General features: G+C 42.0%; 1 protein-coding gene across 4 annotated transcripts in view; it reads left to right on the top strand.

Annotated features, from left to right (window-relative positions):
* Nucleotides 1–10,266: 10,266 nt before the first annotated feature.
* The window catches only part of CSTF3 (cleavage stimulation factor subunit 3), a 49,523-nt gene continuing 37,426 nt past the window's right edge, over nt 10,267–22,363 (top strand). For 2 of the 4 annotated variants that reach the window (XM_041461761.1, XM_041461762.1), the window contains exons 1-3: nt 10,504–11,165; nt 20,713–20,814; nt 20,944–21,039. In XM_041461761.1, the coding sequence (XP_041317695.1) occupies nt 11,034–11,165; nt 20,713–20,814; nt 20,944–21,039 (330 nt within the window). In that variant the 5' untranslated portion in view covers nt 10,504–11,033. Of the gene's footprint in view, nt 10,465–10,503; nt 11,166–20,712; nt 20,815–20,943; nt 21,040–22,363 lie in introns of those variants that run through there. The other 2 variants (XM_041461760.1, XM_041461758.1) reach the window with 2 other exon arrangements.

Below are 22,363 nucleotides of genomic sequence, written 5' to 3'. Positions count from 1 at the left end.
AATTCAATAAGGATTTTGTAATTTTTTTTTTCCAAAGATAGCCAGTTCCTAAAAGGATTTGAAGGGTCAATAGGTGTCAAGGAAACTATTTGCTCTGGAACTACAGCACCTCTTCACATTTTTATAATAATTGCTAGGGACAAGACATTATTCTTGCAATTAGGGGACAAATGCAACAGTCTACAGGATGTGACACAGCTGGTGTGCAGAAAACAGCATTGCACTTGGAAAAGAGATGGCCACCTCAAACATGCTGTAACCTCATTTTGAGCTGAAGCTTTGCAAATTCCAGCAAGTGATGATTCTTTAGAGTAAGCTAATAAGGTCTTTGTGAGCTTTACAACTACCTTCTCTAGGATCAGAATTTAATCCAAAGACAAGGACAATCTAAAGAGAAGAAATACAGATCCAAGATAGCCATGCGGGAAGTACAAACTCTTCAGATGGCATGTTTGGACTTGTTCTTCCTTTAGTAATGGTGAAGCCAGTCTGTTTTTTTTTTTTATTATTTTCATAGTACTTTTGCACTATATTGCACTCCAATATTAAGCATTCATTACTCCTTGGAGATGAACTTGACAGTAAATTTCAGTGCCTGATTCAAGGGTGCCTAGGATTTGAAGCAGATAAATTATACAGGCTTTGGCACACTGAAGATTTTAGCTCTGTATCTTACAATTTTTTATTTACAAATTGGCTGAAGAGAAAGCAAAGGGCTACTACACTTCTCTTACTCTATCCCACTCAAGCTCTGGGTATCTGTTTTAGTCTATGGCAGGTTTAATTCTTACACATTTTGATACTGCATTCTAAATATTGTTTCAAACCTGACCACAAAATACTAACACAAAGGTTTATCTGAATTTTGTCATTTTACAAGTGCCTGAAGTATTCACTTACCCTTTTATTCTCAGCTTACAAAGGGAAACTGTATTTATTCAAAATATTTCTAAAATACAAAAAAAAAAAAAATTGAATTGAATCTTATATATTCAGATAACTATTAGGAATAATATTTTTTCTGAATTCACAAAAATACAAGATAAATTAGTTTCTCTCAAGATAGTTGCTTGTTTTTCATTCCCCTTTCTTATATTGAATTTCTCAGTCATTTGCTGTTCTGTGTCACTGGGATGTTTTACTGAAATAGATGGCAATACTACCAGAAAGCTCTGTCAGATGGCTCTCAGACACACACTCCATCACCCTAAATGTAGTTTTTGGCCCACTTTTGGTAACAGTTCAGTTCATGTTCTAGAACCCTATGTCAAGCACACAAGATATGAGAAAAATGTATAAGCAACGCCTTAAGTATACAATGCAAGAGCACAAAAAAAAAAATAGCTCCTAAGGCCATTCTTAGCTAAAATGTATTTTAATAATACGAAATATTTTAAATTGATTTAGAAAAAAAATCAGAACTTCCAGATGAAGGACTGAAATTGCCTTTCAACACAGACACCTTATGTCTGGGGTTTATTTATAAATCTTTGTACACCTTTGTCTGTGCTGTTACCATCGTGTACTGGGTGCCCTCCTTTTTAAGAGGAGTTAAAGGCAAAACTCAGAACAAATTAAATTCAGCTGGGAAAGAGAAACTGTTGACTCAATTTAATATATGCACATAGACACAGGCGTTTTAAAAAGCTGCAGAGACACTTTAAATGTATTTAATCTAAGCAGTTAATTCTTTCAGATAGCAGTGGTTCTGTGTCAGTGCTGGTGACAGCTGCTCCTGCTTTTAAGTACAAAAGAGAGGGATAAAGCAATCATTTACAGTTTTTAATCCACAGCATTCTTCTGAAGCCTTTGAAAATGTGAGCAGATAAGAGTTTGAAATGTATCATAGTTGTAAGGGTCATTTACCACTGTATTTTAAACAGTGGCATTTTTCTTCATTATTGCTTGGTATTAACATTCCTCACAATGTGCTCCCATTTCTGGTGCATACACCATACAAAGCTCTGCATACAGAGCTTTTCCTTACAGACTTGAATTTGGTCTGAAAATAAAAGCTATGTCATGATTTAGCACATAGTTTAGGCGTGGTTCTTTAACGCTGGTAACTGGTACCTCCAGAACAAAAAAAAAAAAAAAAAAACCAAAAAACAAATTTATAAGCTTGAATTCTCAAAGCAAGCCTGGAAAGAAGAGCGGCAAAAGGAAGGAGTGGGATTCATTACGAAACCCAGCAGATAATTGTAGCAAATGCGTATTATGAAGATGAGTCACACAGCAGAGGCTGAAACAAAAGGCAGTGAGAGGACAGAGATAGGGGCGGAGAAAAGCACATGGAGCTAGATAACACGCACAATGCACTCAGTCCTGTAAGTACTGCACACAACCAGCCCAGCCTGCTGGCTTTCCTTTTCTAAACACAATTATGTCCTTTGATGAGCAAATAACTCACAAGGTGCTATGGCAGTGCCATCCTCCAGTCTATCACACAGGCACAGTCACCAGCTCACTCATCATACTGCCTTAACATTGTCTTCGTTATCTGACCCAAACTTGAAGCAGAGGAGGTATAAATATTCTTATAATTATGGGGGGTTTTTTAAAGTTTTTCTATAATGGTGAAATGTTTTGTTAACTAAACAGATTATTTAATTATGATTTTTTTTTTTAATTTTGAGTTTGGTCTTTTTTTTTTTCTTTTTGCAATTGTTGAATGTTTTTATGTATAAATATTGAATGGTTGTAAAAGTACCATCCTCCCGTTTATGCCCACAGTCATCAGCTCACTTATCACACGGCCTTAACATTGTCTTCTTTATCTGAACCAAGGAGTAAATTGAAGTAGATGAGGTATAAATATTATTATAATTATGGTTTATTTTTTAAAGTTTTTCTATAATGGTGAAAGGTTTACTTAACTAAACAGATTATTTAATTTTTTTTTTTTTAATTTTGAGTTTGGTCATAATTTTTTTTGTAATTGTTGAATTGTTTTTATGTATAACTATTGAATGGTTATAAAGGTGCCATCTTCCAGTCTATCACATGCCCACAGTCATCAGCTCACTTATCACACGGCCTTAACATTGTCTTCTTTATCTGAACCAAGGAGTAACTTGCCCCTGTTTTTCATCACACTCGGACATCCCTCAGTAACACCACACCACTGGTGCTGCTTTCCACGCTGCTGCCACCAGCACACACCCAAACAGCAGCCCGACTCTGTATTCCAAGAATTCCTGCTCACACGGGACCGCAGCACACGGTTATTTCCTGACTGCACCCTGAAGAAATTAAGGAATAACTTCTTTATTCATCTCGGGGATCACGAACTAAAGGAGGCTCCTGAAAAGAATTTCTTAATAGTAGCAAAGTTAGAAACTGAGACTGTTCTCCTAGTTCGAGACCTGCTGCGCACATCTGGAGCACATCTGGAGCCGGAGCCACAGCAGCTCCAGAGCTCTCCATGCTGCATGGGCGTTGGGATAAAGTGCCCTGGTCCTTTCAGCATCCAAACTGCAGCCCAGAGCCTTGTTGCTCCCATTCTGTGAGAACAATTGCTGCTTAATTGCTCCAAATCTCCCGGCAATATGTTTGTAACTGGGAAAGCTGCAGTTCTTGCGATGGGCACCCGGATTTACAAGGTAATTAGTGTTGACAGTATTCCCAAACCCACTGTCATGTCTGAGTAGATGGCACTTCCAGACTGTGCTGGGATGTACACATCCTCCTGTGCTCATGGTTTCTAGTGAATTACGAGGGGGAAAAGGGAAAAGGAAAAAAAAAAAAAAAAAGAAAGAAAATTGTGGGATTCATTCATTTTCAACCAAATTTACATTGAAAATCTGTTTTTCATATAATGGATGTATACTACTGATATACAGCAGCTCTAGTTCTTTGCTCCAAGGAACAAAACCAAGACAAACGACTGCAACAAGAGTGACAACAGAAAGCCTGAATGATGAGAAACAAAGATACATCATTTCTGGTCAAGGAGCAAACAAATATAATAAAAATGCAAGGCACCTCATTTTTTGTGTTAAATCACTGCAGGATCATTGCATTTTGAGTCATTTCCCCAGGAATTGTCCCCAGTCTTTGGAAAGATGATACTTGGAACAAGTACTAACTAATATGTAAGCATTACATTCCCTTTTCTGCCTCATTGCCCTCTGTATGCTAATAAAATGAAATGGCTTTTCCAGAGTAAACACTCACCCATGTATTATTATTTTAAAAGTGTCAAAACAACATAAGGAAAAAATAACAAATGCATGCATGTAACATGAAATGAACTGTAATGCAAGATTTTAGTACAATCAATACATAATTAGAGCTGCCTGGAAGAGGCAATACTTTTCAGACTGTTGACCTGAAGGGTGCTTTTTCTCATATTTAGGCTGAGGCATTTCTCTTAAATGAGATTTCAAAGTGCAGTGTTATACTATTTCAGAAATACAACAACAAAGCAAATTCTACTATAGCATGTGATTGGGCTGAGGTGGTGGTATTACAGGTTCAAATGCAGTATAAGCTCAGCTAATAAAGAGAACATAAAAGCACCTCCTTAGCTTTGTGTTCTTATTAATTTACTAAAAAATGGCACACCAAGAAAACTTGGAATCACTGGTTTAACTACAGAAGACAGCTCTGTTAGCATGAATCCCAGCTTCCTAGAGGAAAGGACCCCAGCACTGCAGTTACCATTGAGCACAAGTGTATCTGTCTGCTTGTCTGGTATGATCACCATGGCACCCAGATGCTTTAGAGATAAATATGAAAACACAGTCCTTAATTCAAAGTGCATGCAATCTGTCAAGGTAAATTCACACAGGGGTAAACTCACAGGGGGATGGGATTTCACGTGCTGGTCTGGAAGAGGTGACATCAGCAGTGCAGGAGATTCACACAGAGGTCAGGAACATCAGTAATTTCTTAAAAATTAGCTTTGAGAACAACAATGGCCTCATTAGAGACAGAAATGTAGCTTAAGGTGGGACACACAGCACAGTCACCATGGGTTTTGAAGGAGAACTGAAGCAAGGGGTATCTTGTGGATCAAGCTGTGCACCATGAATGCAGGAGGAGCAGGTGGTTACTATTCCATTATATTAGCACTCCTGGGATTATCAAGTTTGCCTAAAATAAGGAGATTGAAACAATCCCAAACTTTGGTTTCTTTCACATTGCTTCTATGTTTCTGAGAGCTTGCGATGTACTTGAATCACACAAACAAGCTTTGTTTCATAATAGAAGGAAACAAACTTAGAAGAAAGAAAGATTGATTCTTATGTAAACCCTTGTTTCCTGGAGCTGAGCTTTCAAGCAAAACATCAAATACTAAAGTCGCATAGCAACCTCCCCGCCCCCATTACAGGTGGACCGGGTGGCCAGTTCCACCTTTCCTGTTTCTCCAGGCTGCACAAACACAGTGCTTGCACAGGTAGGATTTATGTGGGCAGGGTGAGCTTCCTAGCTGTGGACAACTTGTGTTTAAGAAAACAAGAGCTCTGCCCAAAACACCCTGAGGTGGAAACCTGTGATGTTCTGTGTGCATGTTCTCCAGTACATTATGAAAATGAACAGCATGTAATGTCTTATAAACTCACTCTTACACATCATCTTATGATGATTGGATTATTCAGCTAAGTAGAAGGCATTTGAATGCAAGAAACATTATGCTTAGATAGTCAATTATTTATTGTTAATCACAAGCAATTTTTTGGAAGCACTACAGTACTATATCCACTAATCATAATGAACACTAAATTTTGTGTCACTGGCTTTAAGTGAGAAATAACTGCAATCACCACAATGTTTTTTACAGGGCTTTGTCTGTGTATTTGCAACCAGAGTAAGCAAGCATACACTAGAAAACACCTGAGGCTAAATACTGGTATGCAAAAGCATAAAACCAATTACAAGTAAGTATGTTCTGCCCCACCTTATTTTGTTCTCCCTTTTATTATTTGTTGAGGATCTCTATGCTGCCTACTGGCAAGTTCCCTCTTTGATTTCCCATCATCCCTTGATGACTATTTTCCTTCCATATGCTCCTACTTTCTCCCCTTCTTATTAACTGTTAAAACCCTTACACCCAAAACGTGCGTGACTTTTTCCTCAAATAAGGTAAATTACTTTAAAAATAATTCATCTTTGCAAGCTGTGACTCAACAGCAGGATTCACAGAAAGACACTCGTGATGTCCAACAGCAATGAGGCAGGAAAAAAACCCTGTAATCCAGAGATAAAACCCTCTGAGTTGGTGCATTTTCCCTGCAGGGCAGCGGCCAGGTACGTGCAGCTCGTCCCCTCGCTCCGCTGGCAGCCGAGCCGCGGCGGTGTTTGCCTGCCACCTCCCGGGTGAGCCACAGCCGGCACCCGCGACACCGAGTGGCACCGCCCGACAGCGACAAGCCACAAGAACACGCGTGGACGTGCTAGCCGTCGTTAGGAGCATGTTAGAAATACTTAATTTACAAACACTCAAAAATTTGAGAACGTTGCAATCAGTGAACTGCGCTGCTATTTGTATACATTACCTCATCTTTCTCCCTCCAGCTGCAAGGCTTCATTTGGACTCCACTTTCATCCAGAATAGCATTTTTCTGTTGGTTTTCTTTTGTTGGTGTTGTTATTGGCTTGGGGGGTGTTTGTTTTGTTTTTTTTTTTTTTTTTGTTTTGGTTCAGGGTGTTTTGTGTGTTGGTTTTTTTAACTTTGTTGTGTAATTTGAAGTTTTCTAGATTTCTACTCTTTTCCTGCCTAGAAATTTGGCCCGGGCAGAGCTGGTGGGTATCGGGCTCTCTTTCTGATTTTCAGAGCCTTGGACACGGTTGCAGCCTGGACATGTGGGGGCTGACTGTGCCCATCCTGGGGAGCTGATCTGCTCCCAGACAACCCGAAGCATTTGGGACACGTTAGACCCACTGTATGCACACTATAAAGGTACATCCATAAAGATCTGACCACAAATCTCAAGGGAAAAAAGCAGTGCAACCCTGCCCCTGAGGACACCCAGTTGTTGACTTAAACAATTTACTCCACTATGTTCACTGCTTAGGGTTTCATCCTTAAAATACAACTTTGACCAGAGAGAGATATGCACACAAATCCAGCTTCAGATTTCATTTCATTATGGTAAATTTTCCAAAGAATCCACAAGGCAATATAAATAAACATTGATGAATACTAATAATGATCCACAGCAGCAGGAAGTGCTATAGAAAGGCAACAACCACTTGCACTGGGAAAGAATTCTGCATTGAAAACAGAACAGGACTTAGTTGACATGATGATTATTTATACTTTTCTTAAAAAACTGAAAAAGCTGCTTACAAAAAACAAATGAGGCAATACTGTAATAAATAGCATTAAGTGATAGGCAATTCAAGCAAATGAATTGATGTTGAGGAGGCTGAAATTCAACCCCAAATTTTAACATCTTATTACACTATTAAAATACATTACTGCAACTATGTAATGTGCTGTAATTATTTTTTACTGATCACCCTAGCTGTTCACTGGTCCATTCAGCTTTGTTTTCTGCTTATACACTAAATTTCTAAACTCTTTTCAATCCTTTTGCTGCCTTCTCCTCCTCACCACTCAAATGCTTCCTTCCCTCTTGACTACAAACCCCAGCAGCACCAGTGCAGAGCCCAGAAAACAAACCCAGCAAAGCCTGTTTGTGTTCTGCCTCCTCCCTCAAGTGTGACATTGATGCACCTGATGAGTGAGACACAGCTCACTGGAGCTCAAATGGGGAGCAACACCAGTCTGGCAGAAGGATGAGTTTCATTCTTAATTATGAGCTATGAGAATGTACATTTAGGCTGCTTTCTCCTCTTTAGTTCACAGGATCCCCACGGTGTTGCCAACTTAGAAATACCAAAGGGGTGATTATGGATTCTCTAGGGCACCCAGGTACGGTGGTGTTCGAGGGTGCCAGGACGAGTGAAGAGATGATAATCTTGCCTCCGTGTTTCAGAAGGCTGGTTTATTATATTATGATATTATATGATATTAAAATGCTATACTAAAACTATACTAAAAAGAACAGAAAGAAGGCATCCATCAGAGAGCTGGAAAGGAATGGAATGATAACAAAATCTCGTGACTCTCCGAGAGTCTGACACAGCTGCATCTTTGATTGGTCATTAAGTAGAAACAACTCACATGGACCAATCCAAGATGCACCTGTTGGTGAACAACGTCCAGACCACATTCCACAGCCATCAGATAGTTATTGTTTGCGTTTCTTTTCTGAGGCTTCTCAGCGAGGAGAAAAATCCTAGCAAAGGATTTTCATAAAATGTCACAGCGACACCCAGGCACTGCAGAAGTCTCAGCTGAGCAAACGCCAGGCCCTGCCACGGCCCTGGCCAAGAGCAGGACGGGGTCTCTCAGTTCTGAGGTTCTCACCTTCACCCTGCGTCTGAAATCCATCTCAGACAGCCCACAGCCTCCAAGTGACACTGGTGACCACCTTCAGCATCCTCTGCACTCTGGTGAGATTCAGCCCTGACACAGAAATTAATAGCACAGCTCAAATCTGAGGGCTTCAACTCTCCCCAGCACTGAGCAGACACAATTAACATAATTACATCTGTGATGGAATCCTTCTGAGAATAAGGTCGCAAGCAATGTTTGTAGTGGTTTTAGTTGCACAAAACCTGTGATTTCATAGCTAGCATTAAAAATGAACTGCTAAAACGCCTTGGGAGCCAGGTATGTCAGGTCTGTTTGACAACCACTGCCCCAAGTCCCTGAGAGCAGCTTCCTTTCAAATTTGTTTTGCTTACAATTCACCAAGATCCTGGCCTGGAAGCCTTTAAGGTTCAACACCTGTTTAGGTTCTCATTTTGTTCCAGTTCCAAGTCCCACTGACCTGTAGGTACAGTAGTCTTTAACTGACTGATCTGAGCAGCCTCAGATCTTTGATTTCTGCCCCATTCCCTCCCAGAGCAGTACAGCCCACACAGTTTCCTTGTTAAATTCATCAAGTTCCACATCCGTGACTGAGCTGAGCATGAATCAGCACAGCACAGCAGGCATTAGCAGCACCCTCCTGCTTTGATACCACAAACCACCCCAAAACCGAGGAGCAGCCCTTCCCAGCAGCCAGGCCTGTAACAGCGTCCTCGCCGCCCCAGTTACCTCAGGCTGGGAGCCCTGACATTCCCAACAAAATGGAAACCTGAAGAACCAGAAAAAGAGAAATTCAGCCAGGCCAGGGAGGCAGCTGACACTCTGCAGCCCCGGAATAACACAAATATTGTCTAATTAGAGGTTTCACCAGCATTGCTTCAAGCAATTACTTTGAAGGAATTAGTTCCTGTGTAGGAAGTGGAAAAACATTACAAGGACGACTTGGACAATTGCAGGGCTTTTGAATCGGAATTGTATTTATTTCTCAACTATTTTCAACACTTTAGGCTCATATCACAAAGCCCCTGTTCTCCAAGGCCAGGACAGCTTATCAGCCAAGACACGTTTGTATTTCACTTCTGAAGAATCAAAGTTCTGAGCAATGTTACTGCACAGTTAGTCAAGTAGCTCGCCACTCTCTGCTCCTTTCCTTTTCCCAGGTGAAGCTTCAGAAGGCTGCATATTATGTTTTCCTTATGTCCCATTGCCACACACTTCTGTGGTTTAAGACAGCGACTTCTGGAAGATGAGGCAGAAAGGAAATCCCAGTGCTATCACCAAGTAACTTAATGTATTTCTCTATTACACAAATTTAAGAACACTTACACTGTTGCTGTGAAGGCAGTTAAAACACCTTGGTATGTGCCAGGTGAAAAAATCCTCACAGATTTATTTTATTTTTTTTTTTTTTCCATATAGCAGAGTTTCCCTGCAGTGACCAATTCAAGCCTCTTTTCTCTGGCTGGCGGGTACTTTGTAAACAAAATTAAGTAGCTTTAGGGGGAGCTGCCTCCTGTGCCTCGATTAGCGAGAGCTCTTGTGAGGCGGAAGGGACGGCTCTGCGCTGGCGCTGCCTCAGCCAAGGCAAAGCGCCGCCGAAAGCCAGCGAACTCCCCCAGCTCCCTCCGTCCCTCGGGCGGGCGCCATGAGCGCCTACAGCAACTCCCGGGGCCGCCCTCAGGACCGGGCCGGGCATCGCGGCTCCATCCTGCCCATGTGGGGCGGGAGCGGCTCTGGGGAAAGGGTAGGAAGGGACAGGGAAATGGCAGGAAAAACGAGAGGAAGAGGAGCGGGAAGAGGAAGCGCCTCTTCAGCGCGGCCTCCCGCCCTCAGCGCGCCGCCCCGCCTTTTCCGGCCGCCCCCGCGCGCCGCGATGACGCACTTCCTCCCGCCAGCCCCGCTCCCCCGCCCCCGGGCCGGAGGTGCCGCCGCCATTTTGCCGCTCTCTCGCTGCCGCTCTCCGGGCGCGGCGGCTGCGGCCGGACGAGCTTTTTTAAGGAGCTTTAACCTGCTCGGGGCCCCGCGCCCCGGCCCGGTTTGAACGCGCCATGTCCGGAGAGGGAACCGCCGGCGATCAGGTGAGCGGGGGCCGGGTGAGCGCAGGCCGCGCCCTGAGGGAGCGGTGCGGTGTGGGCTCGGCGAGGGCGGGCGGGCGGCGGGGCCGAGCGGCGCGGGGCCCTGAGCCCGGCCGGGGCTCCCTGCCCTGCCGTCCGTCGGAAGGAGCTCCGTGTGCCCCGCGGGCAGGCGGGGAGCCGGGCCGGGCCTGGCGGTGACGCGCTGGGAGCTCCGGCTCCCAGCCCTCGCCTTCCCGGCTCGGGCCAGCTGGACAATGGGCGCCCCGGCCACGGTATCCCTCGGTCGCTGAACGCAGCGCACTCGGGGAGAAAATTGCAGCCCGCACAGGCTGTTTACAGGGCCAGTTTGCCGTGTTATGTAAAGCGAGCGTTGGCTGAGCTCAGGCATTTGGTGGAGAAGGCCTCTCTAACGACACCGTCTGCCTCCAGAGTAAAGCATTACTAAAATACGCTTAATCCTTAAACTAGAAACCACAAGTACTCCTTTATTTGATGAAGGGTCTTCTTTGTGGTACAGCGTTCGTTCCGTTTAGTAGGGAACGAAACTAAAGCCCAAGAAGTGCCACCTCAGCATGAGGAAGAACTTCTTCTATGCTGAGGGTGGCAGAGCACTGGAACGGCTGCCCCGGGAGGGCGCGGAGTTTCCCTCTCTGGACGCATCCAAAACCCACCTGCACGCATTCCTGTGTAACCTACTCCAGCAGGTGACCTTGCCTGGGCAAGAGGGTTGGACTAGGGGATCTCCAGAGGTCCCTTCCAAACCTAATGCTTCTGGGTTTCTGTGAGATAACTACAGTTTCAGCGGAGTTTGGCTTGTTTGTTCTCGGGGTTTGTTTTGGGTTTTTTGTTTTTTGTTTTTGTAAATTAGACTAAGGTCTGTATTTGCCCTAATCTCTTAATTTTTAGGGAGGTACCACCATAGTGTTGTGTGTCACCTTCTTTAATCTGGTATTACTGTGAATGATTCCAACTTACTGGCAGAGTTCCTCCAAAATGGCTTTTTTTAGTATTGGGATTCTGTTTAAAATCGGTGGTAATTGGAGGGGTGAGGATGAAAATTCCTGATTGAGGGAAGAGTTATTGCCAACAGTCATGTGTCTTAGTGGCCAGTGTAGCCTTTAGAAATATTTAAAATCAAGCTGATGCCTTAGTGCTTCTTGAAGTGCCTTTTTGTTTGTAGCATGTTAGTTTCTTACAAAACAGGTGAATTTCTGTATGCCTGGGCCTGTGCCCCTAAAGGGTGGTGGGTAAGTTTTATAAGATCACTGTTTCGGTGGAGAGGGTGGTATAGGAAATGTGGTGCTCAGAGTGTAAAATAGTCAGGTTCTGCCTCCTTAGGATAATGTCCCAAAATTCCCTGTGTTCTCCGAGTTGATCAGTGTACTTGGAGTGTGTTTGAGCATTCTTCAGAATGGTTCCCTTCATTACGAGATGGATGGCTGCAGAGAAGTAAGAATATGCCACAGCAAAATGTCATTAATGCTGCTGTGTGGCATGTTCCAGATTTCATCTCCCCACTCCAGAGTGTTTTCAAGAACACATTGATGTTTCATTCCTTAATTAAGCTGTTTGTTAAAAGGGCATGTGTGTTTCTGTAGCTTGTAAAGTGTTACTATTTAACTTCAACCCTGCTGACTTCAGGCTTTATTTTCGTTTGCAGGGGAGACTTTGATAAGCAAAAGGTTGAGTTCCTGTCTGTATACTGCATAAAAGTGGCAGGTGTAATACTGCTATGCCATATCTCAGAGGGGTTTAGCTTTCCCAAACCTGTAAATTGTTATTTGCAGCCTGTGTAAAGCATGTAGTCCAACCTGTGACTTGGCCTTTGGGCCATACTAAGGTTCGTTTTTTTGCCCATTATTATTTCTGTGTTCATGTTGGGTGCACTTCAGATTAAAAAACCAGCTCTTACAGGTTGGGTTAATTTTTATCTTTTTATTTATACTGCTCCATCCTCCTGATGAAGGCTTCTGGATTCTGATTTCCTACAAGTCTCATTTTGTTGTGGTCGATTACCTGCCATCCGTCAGTTTCCTTCACTTTCAATAACAGCTTTTTTCTCAGCTGGCAGACTTGTGTGTCTGACTCTGACTGTTGCCACAGGCTGTATCCAGATCCCAGTGGCTTTTGCAACACTTCCGTGGAGTTTTCAGCATAGAGGCTGCCACCCAGTCCCTGCAGGGAGCCTGACATGGCTTGAGGGATCCAAATCCAGTGTCCCTGGATGGAGGAGCAGCAGAGCCTGGTGGTTGGGGCACCCACACTGCAGCTGCTCTAGACCAGCCTAGTGCTGGCTGCAAGGCCTCAAGCTCAGCGTGCATGGGATTCTGAGGGTTCTGAACATGCCTTGCTGTAGAAGCTGAGGCTGGGCAGAGTGGGATTGCAGCTGCCTTCCCTGTTTGAGGTTTCATCTGCTGCTCCCAGCTCTGAGGTTTGGGTGCTGTGCCGGGATCAGTGTGAAACGGGCACCACACAGTTAATTTGCATCTGTGCTGTGCATTAGATGCAAAAATGTGAGAGTGCCTTTGACAAGGCAGAGCTCTTAGCTTTGGCCCACTCTCAGGCAGGGAGTTCTGCATGTTGATTCCCAGATCCCAGCATTGGAAGGGACTGCCAGAAAGCAGCCAGGTGAATAATAAATTGTCATGCTGTCTGCAGCAAGTACAGAGCTGTGGTGCTGTAGGAAGGAACAGCAGGGTGGAATGCTGATTGTAGGAAGAGGGAGGGAAAAGGGAATGTAAGGTTTAAGACATAGGTGGGCTTTAGGAGGCTTTATTGTACCAGATACAGTGCAGTTGAAACGTGGCTTTACCACCTTTAGGCCAAGCTTAGCTCTAGGAGTTTTTGGGCTGCTTTACTGTGTGGACCAGGAGCCTCATCTGTGTTATGTTGGTTGTCTCCTCATTATGTTACTGTAGAGCAGACGGAGCAGGAGGACAAGGAAATACAATGCAGCCACAACTCTTGGAGTATATTTTAAATTCTTGCTCTGTGTTAACTGTGCTGTGCCCAAATTAATCCAAGAACCAGGTGAATCATTTGAGGACTTAAAATCTGTCAGGCCCCTGCCAGACTCCTGGCGAGGCCTCCATGATGTTTAACAAACCAGAATTTCCAGGGTCAGTTTATGGAATACCAACACTCAGCCCTGTCTGTATCATAGAAATGCACTTTTGTAGACTGAAAGGCTGCTGCATCTGCCACTGTTTGCCAGAAAATTCCATGACAGGCTCTTCCCAGCCTGATAGTCAGGGTTACAAAGAACCCATGCTTGCACCTATGGATGTCTTGACATTTTTATGTACACATCTAGTTTCATTTCAGTCATGGTGCTTGTTTCATGTGCTTGGTAACAAAACCTAAATTCCCCACTTTTTTCCCCCACTTCAGCTTCACATAACATTTGCTTTGCCCCTGCATTAGTGCCTTCCAATCTTTCAAGGTTAGAACATGCATTTCACACTCCAGTTAGTGGTTCTAAGATACATCCCCCAGTCTGAGATGCATTTTTTATGTTACATGAATATGGATCTGATCTGAGACTAAGCTGTGGAAAAAGAGATGTTTGTATTGTCTCTGTGACTGTAGAAAATACCTCAAAACCAGTTTGTTCTGGTTTCTTGAGGTGCTTTTGTCCCTTTTGGTTCCTTCCTCCCTTTGTCTTATGTCTGTTTGATGTGGTACATCATGAAAGTTTCTGCATGCTAAAGACAATAGTAAATGTTGTAGTTAACTTCAGTGTAATATTTTAAAAATAGACGTCACTGAATGCAATGCTGAAAGAAAACTTTTCTTGCAGGATTGTGTGGGTTTAACATCACAGGAGGACCCATTTTAGAGAAACCTCTTTAAAAGTAGACAGAATAAGTACAAGTATTGGTGAAGGAAGGCTCCTGAGTTTGTAATGCAGCGATTTAATGACAATTTTTACACAGTTGTAAATAAATTATAATTCAGGTGTATTTCCAGAGTCAGTAAGTTCCAGGTATAGTAAGAAGTTCCAGTGAAAAATGTGTCAGTCCAACATTTGGGAAATAGTCCTGTGAGGAAAGAAAGATAATCATTCCTAATCTAAAACTTTCAATTTATCTGGAGTTTTGAGCCCAGATTATGTAGGGATGGGGCAGTACTTTAAAAAGTACCTTTTTTTGGTCAAGATGAATATATTGGGTGTCATGGTCTGAGGCTGGCATAATGCCAGTGCCCCCATGAAAATATACTCTCCCTAGTGGCTGCTGTGAGATGTGATCAGGAGCAGAGCAAAGCAGGCTCCAACTTAGGAATAAAGGAAACAAACTTTATTAACTACAATATCTAAAAAGGAACAGACACAGAACTCAGAATGAAAACCCTCCAAATCCATTCCTTCTCCTCCCCCCCATTTCCTTCACAACATGAAATAACATCTTAGAGTTCCACCCCGTCACCATCTCTCAAGTAATCAACTTTCACTCCATCACCACCCCTCAGTCCATCAGGGAGAGAGGAGTCCCCCCTTGCACCACAGGCTTCCCCCAGAAACACAACTGGAACCTCTTGTGTTTCCATGTCACTCGTGGCACTGCCCGGAGAACATCTGCCCTCGTGACTTCTTCCCTCCATGTCCAGTGCTCTCACCACTGCACATGGACCAGGACTGCCTTTAGGATTCCCTGTTTAAGGATGCTTTGCCCAGTTCCAAAAGCAGCAGTCTCTCAGCCTCGGGACACCAGTGCCCCCCAAATTTACCCCCTGGGGCCGAGGGGCCTCGTGAACAGAGATCTTCCTCTCCACTGAAGACAGAGGCATCCCACACCCTTCTCAGCCCACCACTGCTTTACCACACTTTCTCTGGCTTCAAGGCATTGCTTCCCCCTAAATGCAGTCTGTGTGTCACAGGAAAAACATGGGTCTGTCCATGGCCGTACAAGAAAGAGTCCAGCTCAAGGCCATTCCATCATCTCCTAACCTAGGATTCTTCTCAACTCTTTGGACATCCCTCACTTGCACCAACTTCCCTCACGCTTGTCCATTTCTCTCCTGTTTCATCTCTCTCTTTCCTCATTCAGATTCAGGAGGATCAGTATTTGTAAGGTATCCACTGTTCTAGAAAAGGGTTAAAATCTTTGCCTCTGTCTGCCCAGAACTTCCATGGAGGCCAGTTCCCGGTGCCGCATCCCCCACTTCCCATGCTGCCCGATATCACATTCCAAGGCAGCACAGGCACTGGCTGTCTCTATCTCCCGGGGGGTAGGAGGGGGCCCGATGCCTCTCAGGGCTCCTCCACCCTTCCATCTTGCCAGGCCTTCCCCCCCTCCTCTGCCCAAGGCTCCGGCCTACCTCACCCGGCAGCACGGCTTCCCTCCGCCAGCCAGCGCAGCTGGGCAGGGGAGCTCGGACCTCCTTCACTGACCGGGACCAAGAGAGTTCTCCTGGGAGTCCTTGCTTTTAACCCCCTGTGTTCTCAGAGGCGGTCCATACCTTCAGTGGCCAAACCAGGTGCCAAGATTCAAATCCCAGCACTGATTGGTTTGACCACAACCTCCCAAAAAAACTCACTTCCTTCTCAACCTACGATGCTGGGCTATGTCTGCTCCAGTCTTAAAGGACACAGTTTTTCCAAGGCTGTTCACAGTTGGAAGTGGCTTAGTGTTGAATAGAAGAAGTCAAGGCATTAAGAACATTTAAGAAAGTGCAAGTTTTGATAAGCTGAAACTACAGTTCCCCCAGTGAAGGGATGTGTTACTGAGGAAAGTGTTTTAAAACTTGTTGTTTTCTGCACATGCAGCTTTAAATAAGCTTTTAAGGGAGAAAAACCTTAGACTAAACCAGCCTGTAAATCTAGCAAACTGGACAACTAACAATGCCTGTTAAGTTGCATGTTAATATATTTGAAATTTCATTCTCTGGGTGTGTTACAGGCCCGGCTGTGCTAAAGTGTGCAATACCCAGCCAAAACCACCAAACTGGCTTCTGTCTTAATGGCCAGAAACCTCCTTTTGGATATCAAAGCAATTTGACTGAAGTAGCCATTAAAATTCCTGCCTTTTTGTGTAGAGCAGCTTCTCCTGTGATGTTAAACCCACACAGGCCTGCAAGAAAAATCTTCTTTGGTTTGTAGAAGTTCTTATTTCATAATTGGTGGTAGTTTTTAAAGCATCTTGAGCTGGCCCCTTCATGGATGTAACGGGAGTTGTAAACACATTTCCTTTCCACTGCAGAGAATCCTTCTGTGGAAACAGGAGGATACCTTAATCAATTGGATCTATTTAGCCTTGCAAATAATTCAAAGGTATTTAGGTATTTTCTTAGACACTTTGGCATCATGAAGATTCATTCAAGAGGCCTGAGGAAGCTGTTGATTTTAGGAATATGGTATAAACCAAGAATATTCCTTTGGAGGTGATAAATAAGCAAATACTAAAAGTGAACTTTTATTTCCTCTGGTTTTGTTCCCTCAGACATTCTTTATGAATTCAGAATTGGATTTTGTTCAGTTTATGTATTTTGCAGGAAGGAGCTGATAGATCCCTTCCTAGAAAATTTTGGTTTCGGTTTCTTGAGATTTTGGAAAGATCTTTTTATACTTCTGGTATCTGTGAAACTTCAATTCTATTGCTATTTGTCAGTGTATAAATAATAAAAGGGTAGTTGTGAACTGGACTAGGTGGTAATAATCTGTAGAAAACCCTCAGTGCTAAAATAATTCCATGACCTTCAAACAGTTGTTCATGGGATAGGATCCTGATGATGTAGAGATCTGCTGTACATAGTTAATAAAAGCAGAGGAGAAAAGTGTTTTCACAGTGTGTGTGCAATGTTTTTTTCAGGTAGTGAAGAAAAGTTAAAAGCCAGTATCTGATTAGGTTTAGTTTGATGGTATTTAAGCTGGTCTACGTTGGGGCTGCTAGAGTCCTGAAGGGTTTTGCATCCTTTTTGTTGGATCTGATCCTGAAACCAGGGGGTTGAACCATTAGAAAGTTAATCCCTTTTCCAACAGGATTATTTTTCTGCTGATTTAACTTCCTGAAGTGGCTTGCTACAGGATGAGATTACCTGGAAATGTTTATCTAGGGGCAGGATAATAGCAGTGAACACCCAAGAATTATATGGTCACAGTTTTGGATACTGGCTGTTGTGCAAGCACTGCAATGAGAAATACATAATCAGAAGCTGTGTGCCCTTGAACTGTGATAGCAGCAGCAGTAAGCACAAATCGCAGTTAACGTGAAGTTCTCAAATGTAGGATCACGTCTTCCTGGCTGTGGTTGAGTTAGGTTAAAAGTCAAGCTCGTGGTTCCATTTTGCTGTGTTAGATGTTAGTCCTCACAATGGCTGTTTGTTCACACACCCAGTTCTGGCAAAATGGCCCAGAAAATCCTAAGTGTTGATTCCTCCAGGATATTAGGAGTGATTATTTGTGAAGATGCAATGAGGCCTTATTTGTGCTCAGCTAGAACCAGGACATGGATTTGCCTGCAGTGCAGTGTGTCCCTGAGATGTGGATGGCTTTGGTCAGTGCTGGAGGTGGAGAGGGACAGGAGAGGGAGTTCTCACTGGCTCTGAGAAGTTGAGTGTTTTCTTCTGTGTGACCTAAGGTCACAAGCCAGTCCAGGCAGTCTAGTTTAAAACTGGTCATCTGTAGGGTGCCTGTAATTTGTGTTGTATGACTGAATGGAGAACTTTTATCTGCTGCTGCTGAACAATTATTTGCCAACTTAGAAAATAAGTCCTTTTCATTTTCCAGTAAAATAATTGTGCTTCTTGCACGGTTTGATTCATGTGTCAAATACACAAAATTTAGGATCATTGTGGTTGTGCATCTTATCCCCATCTGTTTTTTCCTGAGCTGTTTCTGCCTTTCTGAGTTTGAATTTATGACCCTGTATCTGCACAGGTGAAGCGAATTCCTGGTAGTCTAAACTCAGCTGCCACTGCAGTGAAATGCTTATTTTTGTGTCACCTGGAAAGATTTGAAGAAATACAACTTAACTACTACTGTAATAGTTGAAAGGTGCTTCAGTAGCCCATATTACTTTACCTTGTTTAAAACTCAGTACTTACAGGGCAGGACCTTGTGCTTTAGTAGGGTAGGGTCCATTTTGTTGTAGCAGACATTAATGGTACATGTGCCAGGCCCTTCTGTCTAAATGTATCCAGAATAATTTATTTGAGACAAGTAAATTTCTCTGGGTTGGTTGTAGTCAGAAGCTGTGCTTCCCACTGATGTTGATGTATTTGAATTAGTGCTTTATTGAACAAGCAGCGCTTCAACTTTGGGCCACCTGTTGGGGGTAGCTTACAGAAATAGTTTTAAACTTCAGAAATTTCAGCTTCACTGCTGTTTCTGGAAGCTGAGTAATGTTTATGCATGTCATTTGGGAATAAATAAAACCAATAGTTCATTTTATTCTGTTTTACATCTTAAGCCTGTATCAGTTGAACTATTACAGAACCAAAATTTTGATGGGCTTAAAGATGTAAAACTATTCATATGGCAATTTATAAACTTACTACTTTAGAGCTGATAGCTTTGAGCTACTTTGATTTTTAAACCAAATTAATTTTATAATAGTTTAATGTGGAACTTGACATTTGCCTTCCAAGCTACACTGCTTTGCATTAATTAGTGTTTTGAATTGCTTGAAAAGTGAATCAAAAGGAGTAATGGTCTTTAAATACCTATAAAGCCCAGACTACTGATTTTTTTTTCTTTTCCCTTTATTACATATTTGCCACTACATGTCCATTTAACAATTCTGCAATATTTTTGATCCTTTTCCCATTTTATGAGTAGTTTTATTAAATAATATATTTAAAGGGATATGCTTTGAATTATATCCTGCTAGTAGGTTTGACACAAAAACTGGTAATGCTGAAAAATATTCAGAACTAGTGTAGTTACCTTCTGCTTCTCATTCTAAAGAGTGGTGGCACCTTTGGGAGAGAGGAGTGTTGGTTCTCTCTGTGCTGTGTCTTTTTCATCTTCAGAAGGATGCATTGACCTGCTGGGGCAGGGAGCTTGGACCAGGTGACCACTCTAAACCCTTCCAGCCTGCCCCATGCTGGGATTCTGGGACCTAGACCCAATATTAAGAATGAAAACAAATTCCTGGAGATAATCTTTTGGCAAGTGACAGAGTTTGTGGTTTTTTTTAGATTTTTCTGCAAATTTTAGAATTTTTTTTTTACAGTCACACTGCACTATACATTAGGGATGAATATTCTAACCGTAATTATGAAGTGAAATTGTAAAATTTCACCAGCAAGGTCTTATAGTGGTGATTTAAGGGTTACTATTGTTACATCTCACAAAGGCAAGAATTTAGTTGGTGTGGTTTTTGTGTTGCTGTTACCTGCCTAAAATTGAGCACAGTTTTCAAAGTCAGTGAATAAGTGGTTTGGAGTACTGGTCAGAACAATATTTCAGGCTTAATACCTAAACTTCAGTTCATTTAGGGTTGTAACAAGCATGTATTTTAAGGGTGTCTGTGTGTGATCTTCACACTGTAATTTTTTATTCTACTTTGTATTAACAATGTTAGATCTAGAAAAAGAAACCCTGAAAATCATAAAGCAAGTTATTTCCAAAAGAATTTGAAAGTAACTATGTTAACAAGTTTGCATTCCATTTGGTAAAGCTTTTAGCCTCAAAAAAAGCTTTTAAATTTCAGTAGGAATGTCTGAGTGTTTAAAAAAAAACAAGGTGGTTTTAGTGCCAAAGCTACCGGAAGGCATCTGTAGGATTGAGAGATCAGCAAGTGAACAAAGAAATTGTGTCTGGATAGTGTGTATCTGTTTCTGCTAAACCATACTCTCCTGGTTTTCTTGTTAAACCTGTGATACCAAATACCTGCTGTTCTCCAAGTCCAGAATGACTCCTGGATAAACTGGATTTGTTTGCCTGAACTCTGTAATAGCATTACTGGGCTGAATTTACTTTTTGCATCTTGAAGTTCCAGGTCGGTAAAAATGTTTAAAATTCTTAGTGCAGTAAATATTCCAGCAAACTCAAATTTGTTTTCATGTTTTGGAGACACTGAATTGGTTTAGTCTAACATCTTGGTTGATGTCCATAACATGCAGAACTTGTGCTGAGTGTGCATTATCTTCCTGAGACAACTTGTTTTCCAGTTTAGAAACTCCATTTTAAAAGCTGAGCTGTGGAATGTTACACTGTTGAAATGTTATGTTTAGCTTGACTGTGTAGGTGGGACAGAACTTTTCAAACGCTGCTTGTGATCTCTTATGTCTTCTTTTTAATTTTTCTAGACTGCTGAATATGTCCCAGAAAAAGTGAAGAAAGCTGAAAAGAAACTAGAAGAAAATCCATATGACCTTGACGCTTGGAGCATTCTCATTCGAGAGGCACAGGTTTAGTGATATAGGATTACATTTCCTTATCTATGGTCCACTCACACTATTTCGTTCTGGAGTAAAATCAGCATATTCATTTACATAAATCATAATATTGTAAATGCTGTTTTGATTTTCAATTTTTAGAATCAGCCTATAGACAAAGCACGGAAGACCTATGAACGCCTTGTTGCCCAGTTCCCCAGTTCTGGCAGATTCTGGAAACTGTACATTGAAGCAGAGGTTAATATTTTTACATTTTTTCTTACATAACATTTCTTAGGATTTTAAGTTTATATTTTTATAAGCATGAATAAGATAGGCACATAATATCTAGGGGAAAGGGGATTTTAAATATGCCTTGCCTTTATTTTGTAAAATAGGTACAAAGGAATGATTAAAATGAATTCTAAAGTATTGGGTCTTTCATGAGTTGATGATTGTTGCATTATGGAATTGCAACAACATTAAAACTGTTTCAATGGTATTGGAGTGCTTTAGCCTTTTATTTGCTTGTCGTGTCAATTTATTGCCTCCCGTGTCATTTACTTAGAGGATTTTTTTTTTTATTTACACATACAAACTAATTTGAGTGACTTTCTCTGAATATTTGGTTCTTTTATTTTTTTTTTTTTTTTTTGCTTTCTTAGGGAATTGAATGTTTCTGTGAACAGTGTTTGCAGGGAGGGTGTGGGGATGGAAGCTAATTTGTGGAATGAAAATGCATTAGCCCAACTCATTAGCTTTTAAAAATCCCAGCAAATTGTGATTGTTTCCATAACTGGGTAAGACTTACCACTAAGTGCATTGGTCAGTTAAACTGTCTCTAATGACATGCCATGAAATTCCCTGTATAATCATGGGGGAGGGGGTGGTGGTGTTCATTTTGGTTTGATTCCTTTCTGTAGCTGGTATTTAATACTAATACACATGGTTTCTGTGGGCATCTTCTGCCTGCACATTTTCCTTGAGACAGGTTTTCTATATGCTAAACTTCTGGGGTGGGGGCCTGTGTTCTATAGATGAGAAATGAGCTCTCTTTTTCTTCCATTTGGTGTGAAATTTCATTGCATAGTTATCATATTTTATTTTACATTAAATTACTTATCCAGAAATGTCTGGCAGTAAATTTTGAAGATAAGGAAAATTGGAATCATGGGAATCAAGCAGAAATTTTTATATTGCAGTTTATAGTAAGATGCTACAGTGCAAAATAGTGCCATCTAAATTGAATGCTACCAAATTAAATACAGAGAGTTTTCACTGTCTTGTTTGTAGCAGTAGTTAGAATGCTGATGGTTATTCATGTTTGGGAGATTGCAAATGGACTAACATACAAATACATATTTTTGCTTTTTGGACCCTGCAGCCAAATCCCATTAGCCTCTTGTAACCTGAAATGTTTGCTACAGGTTCTAGTTTTCAGAATTGAATCTAATTTCATATTTGCATTAAATTTCCTGATTCCTGTGTTTTTTTAAAACCTTTACCTTTCCCATGCCTCAAATTTAAGGGTTGAGTAAGGCCATCTCTGAAAGCCAGTACTATACTGTACATCCTTCAGCAG

Source organism: Pyrgilauda ruficollis, unplaced genomic scaffold (assembly GCF_017590135.1).
Source record: "Pyrgilauda ruficollis isolate IOZ18807 unplaced genomic scaffold, ASM1759013v1 scaffold153, whole genome shotgun sequence".
In the NCBI taxonomy this organism is placed as follows: domain Eukaryota; kingdom Metazoa; phylum Chordata; class Aves; order Passeriformes; family Passeridae; genus Pyrgilauda; species Pyrgilauda ruficollis.
The sequence above is the reverse complement of the archived record's forward strand: the minus strand, read 5'-3'. Positions and strand labels throughout refer to the sequence as shown.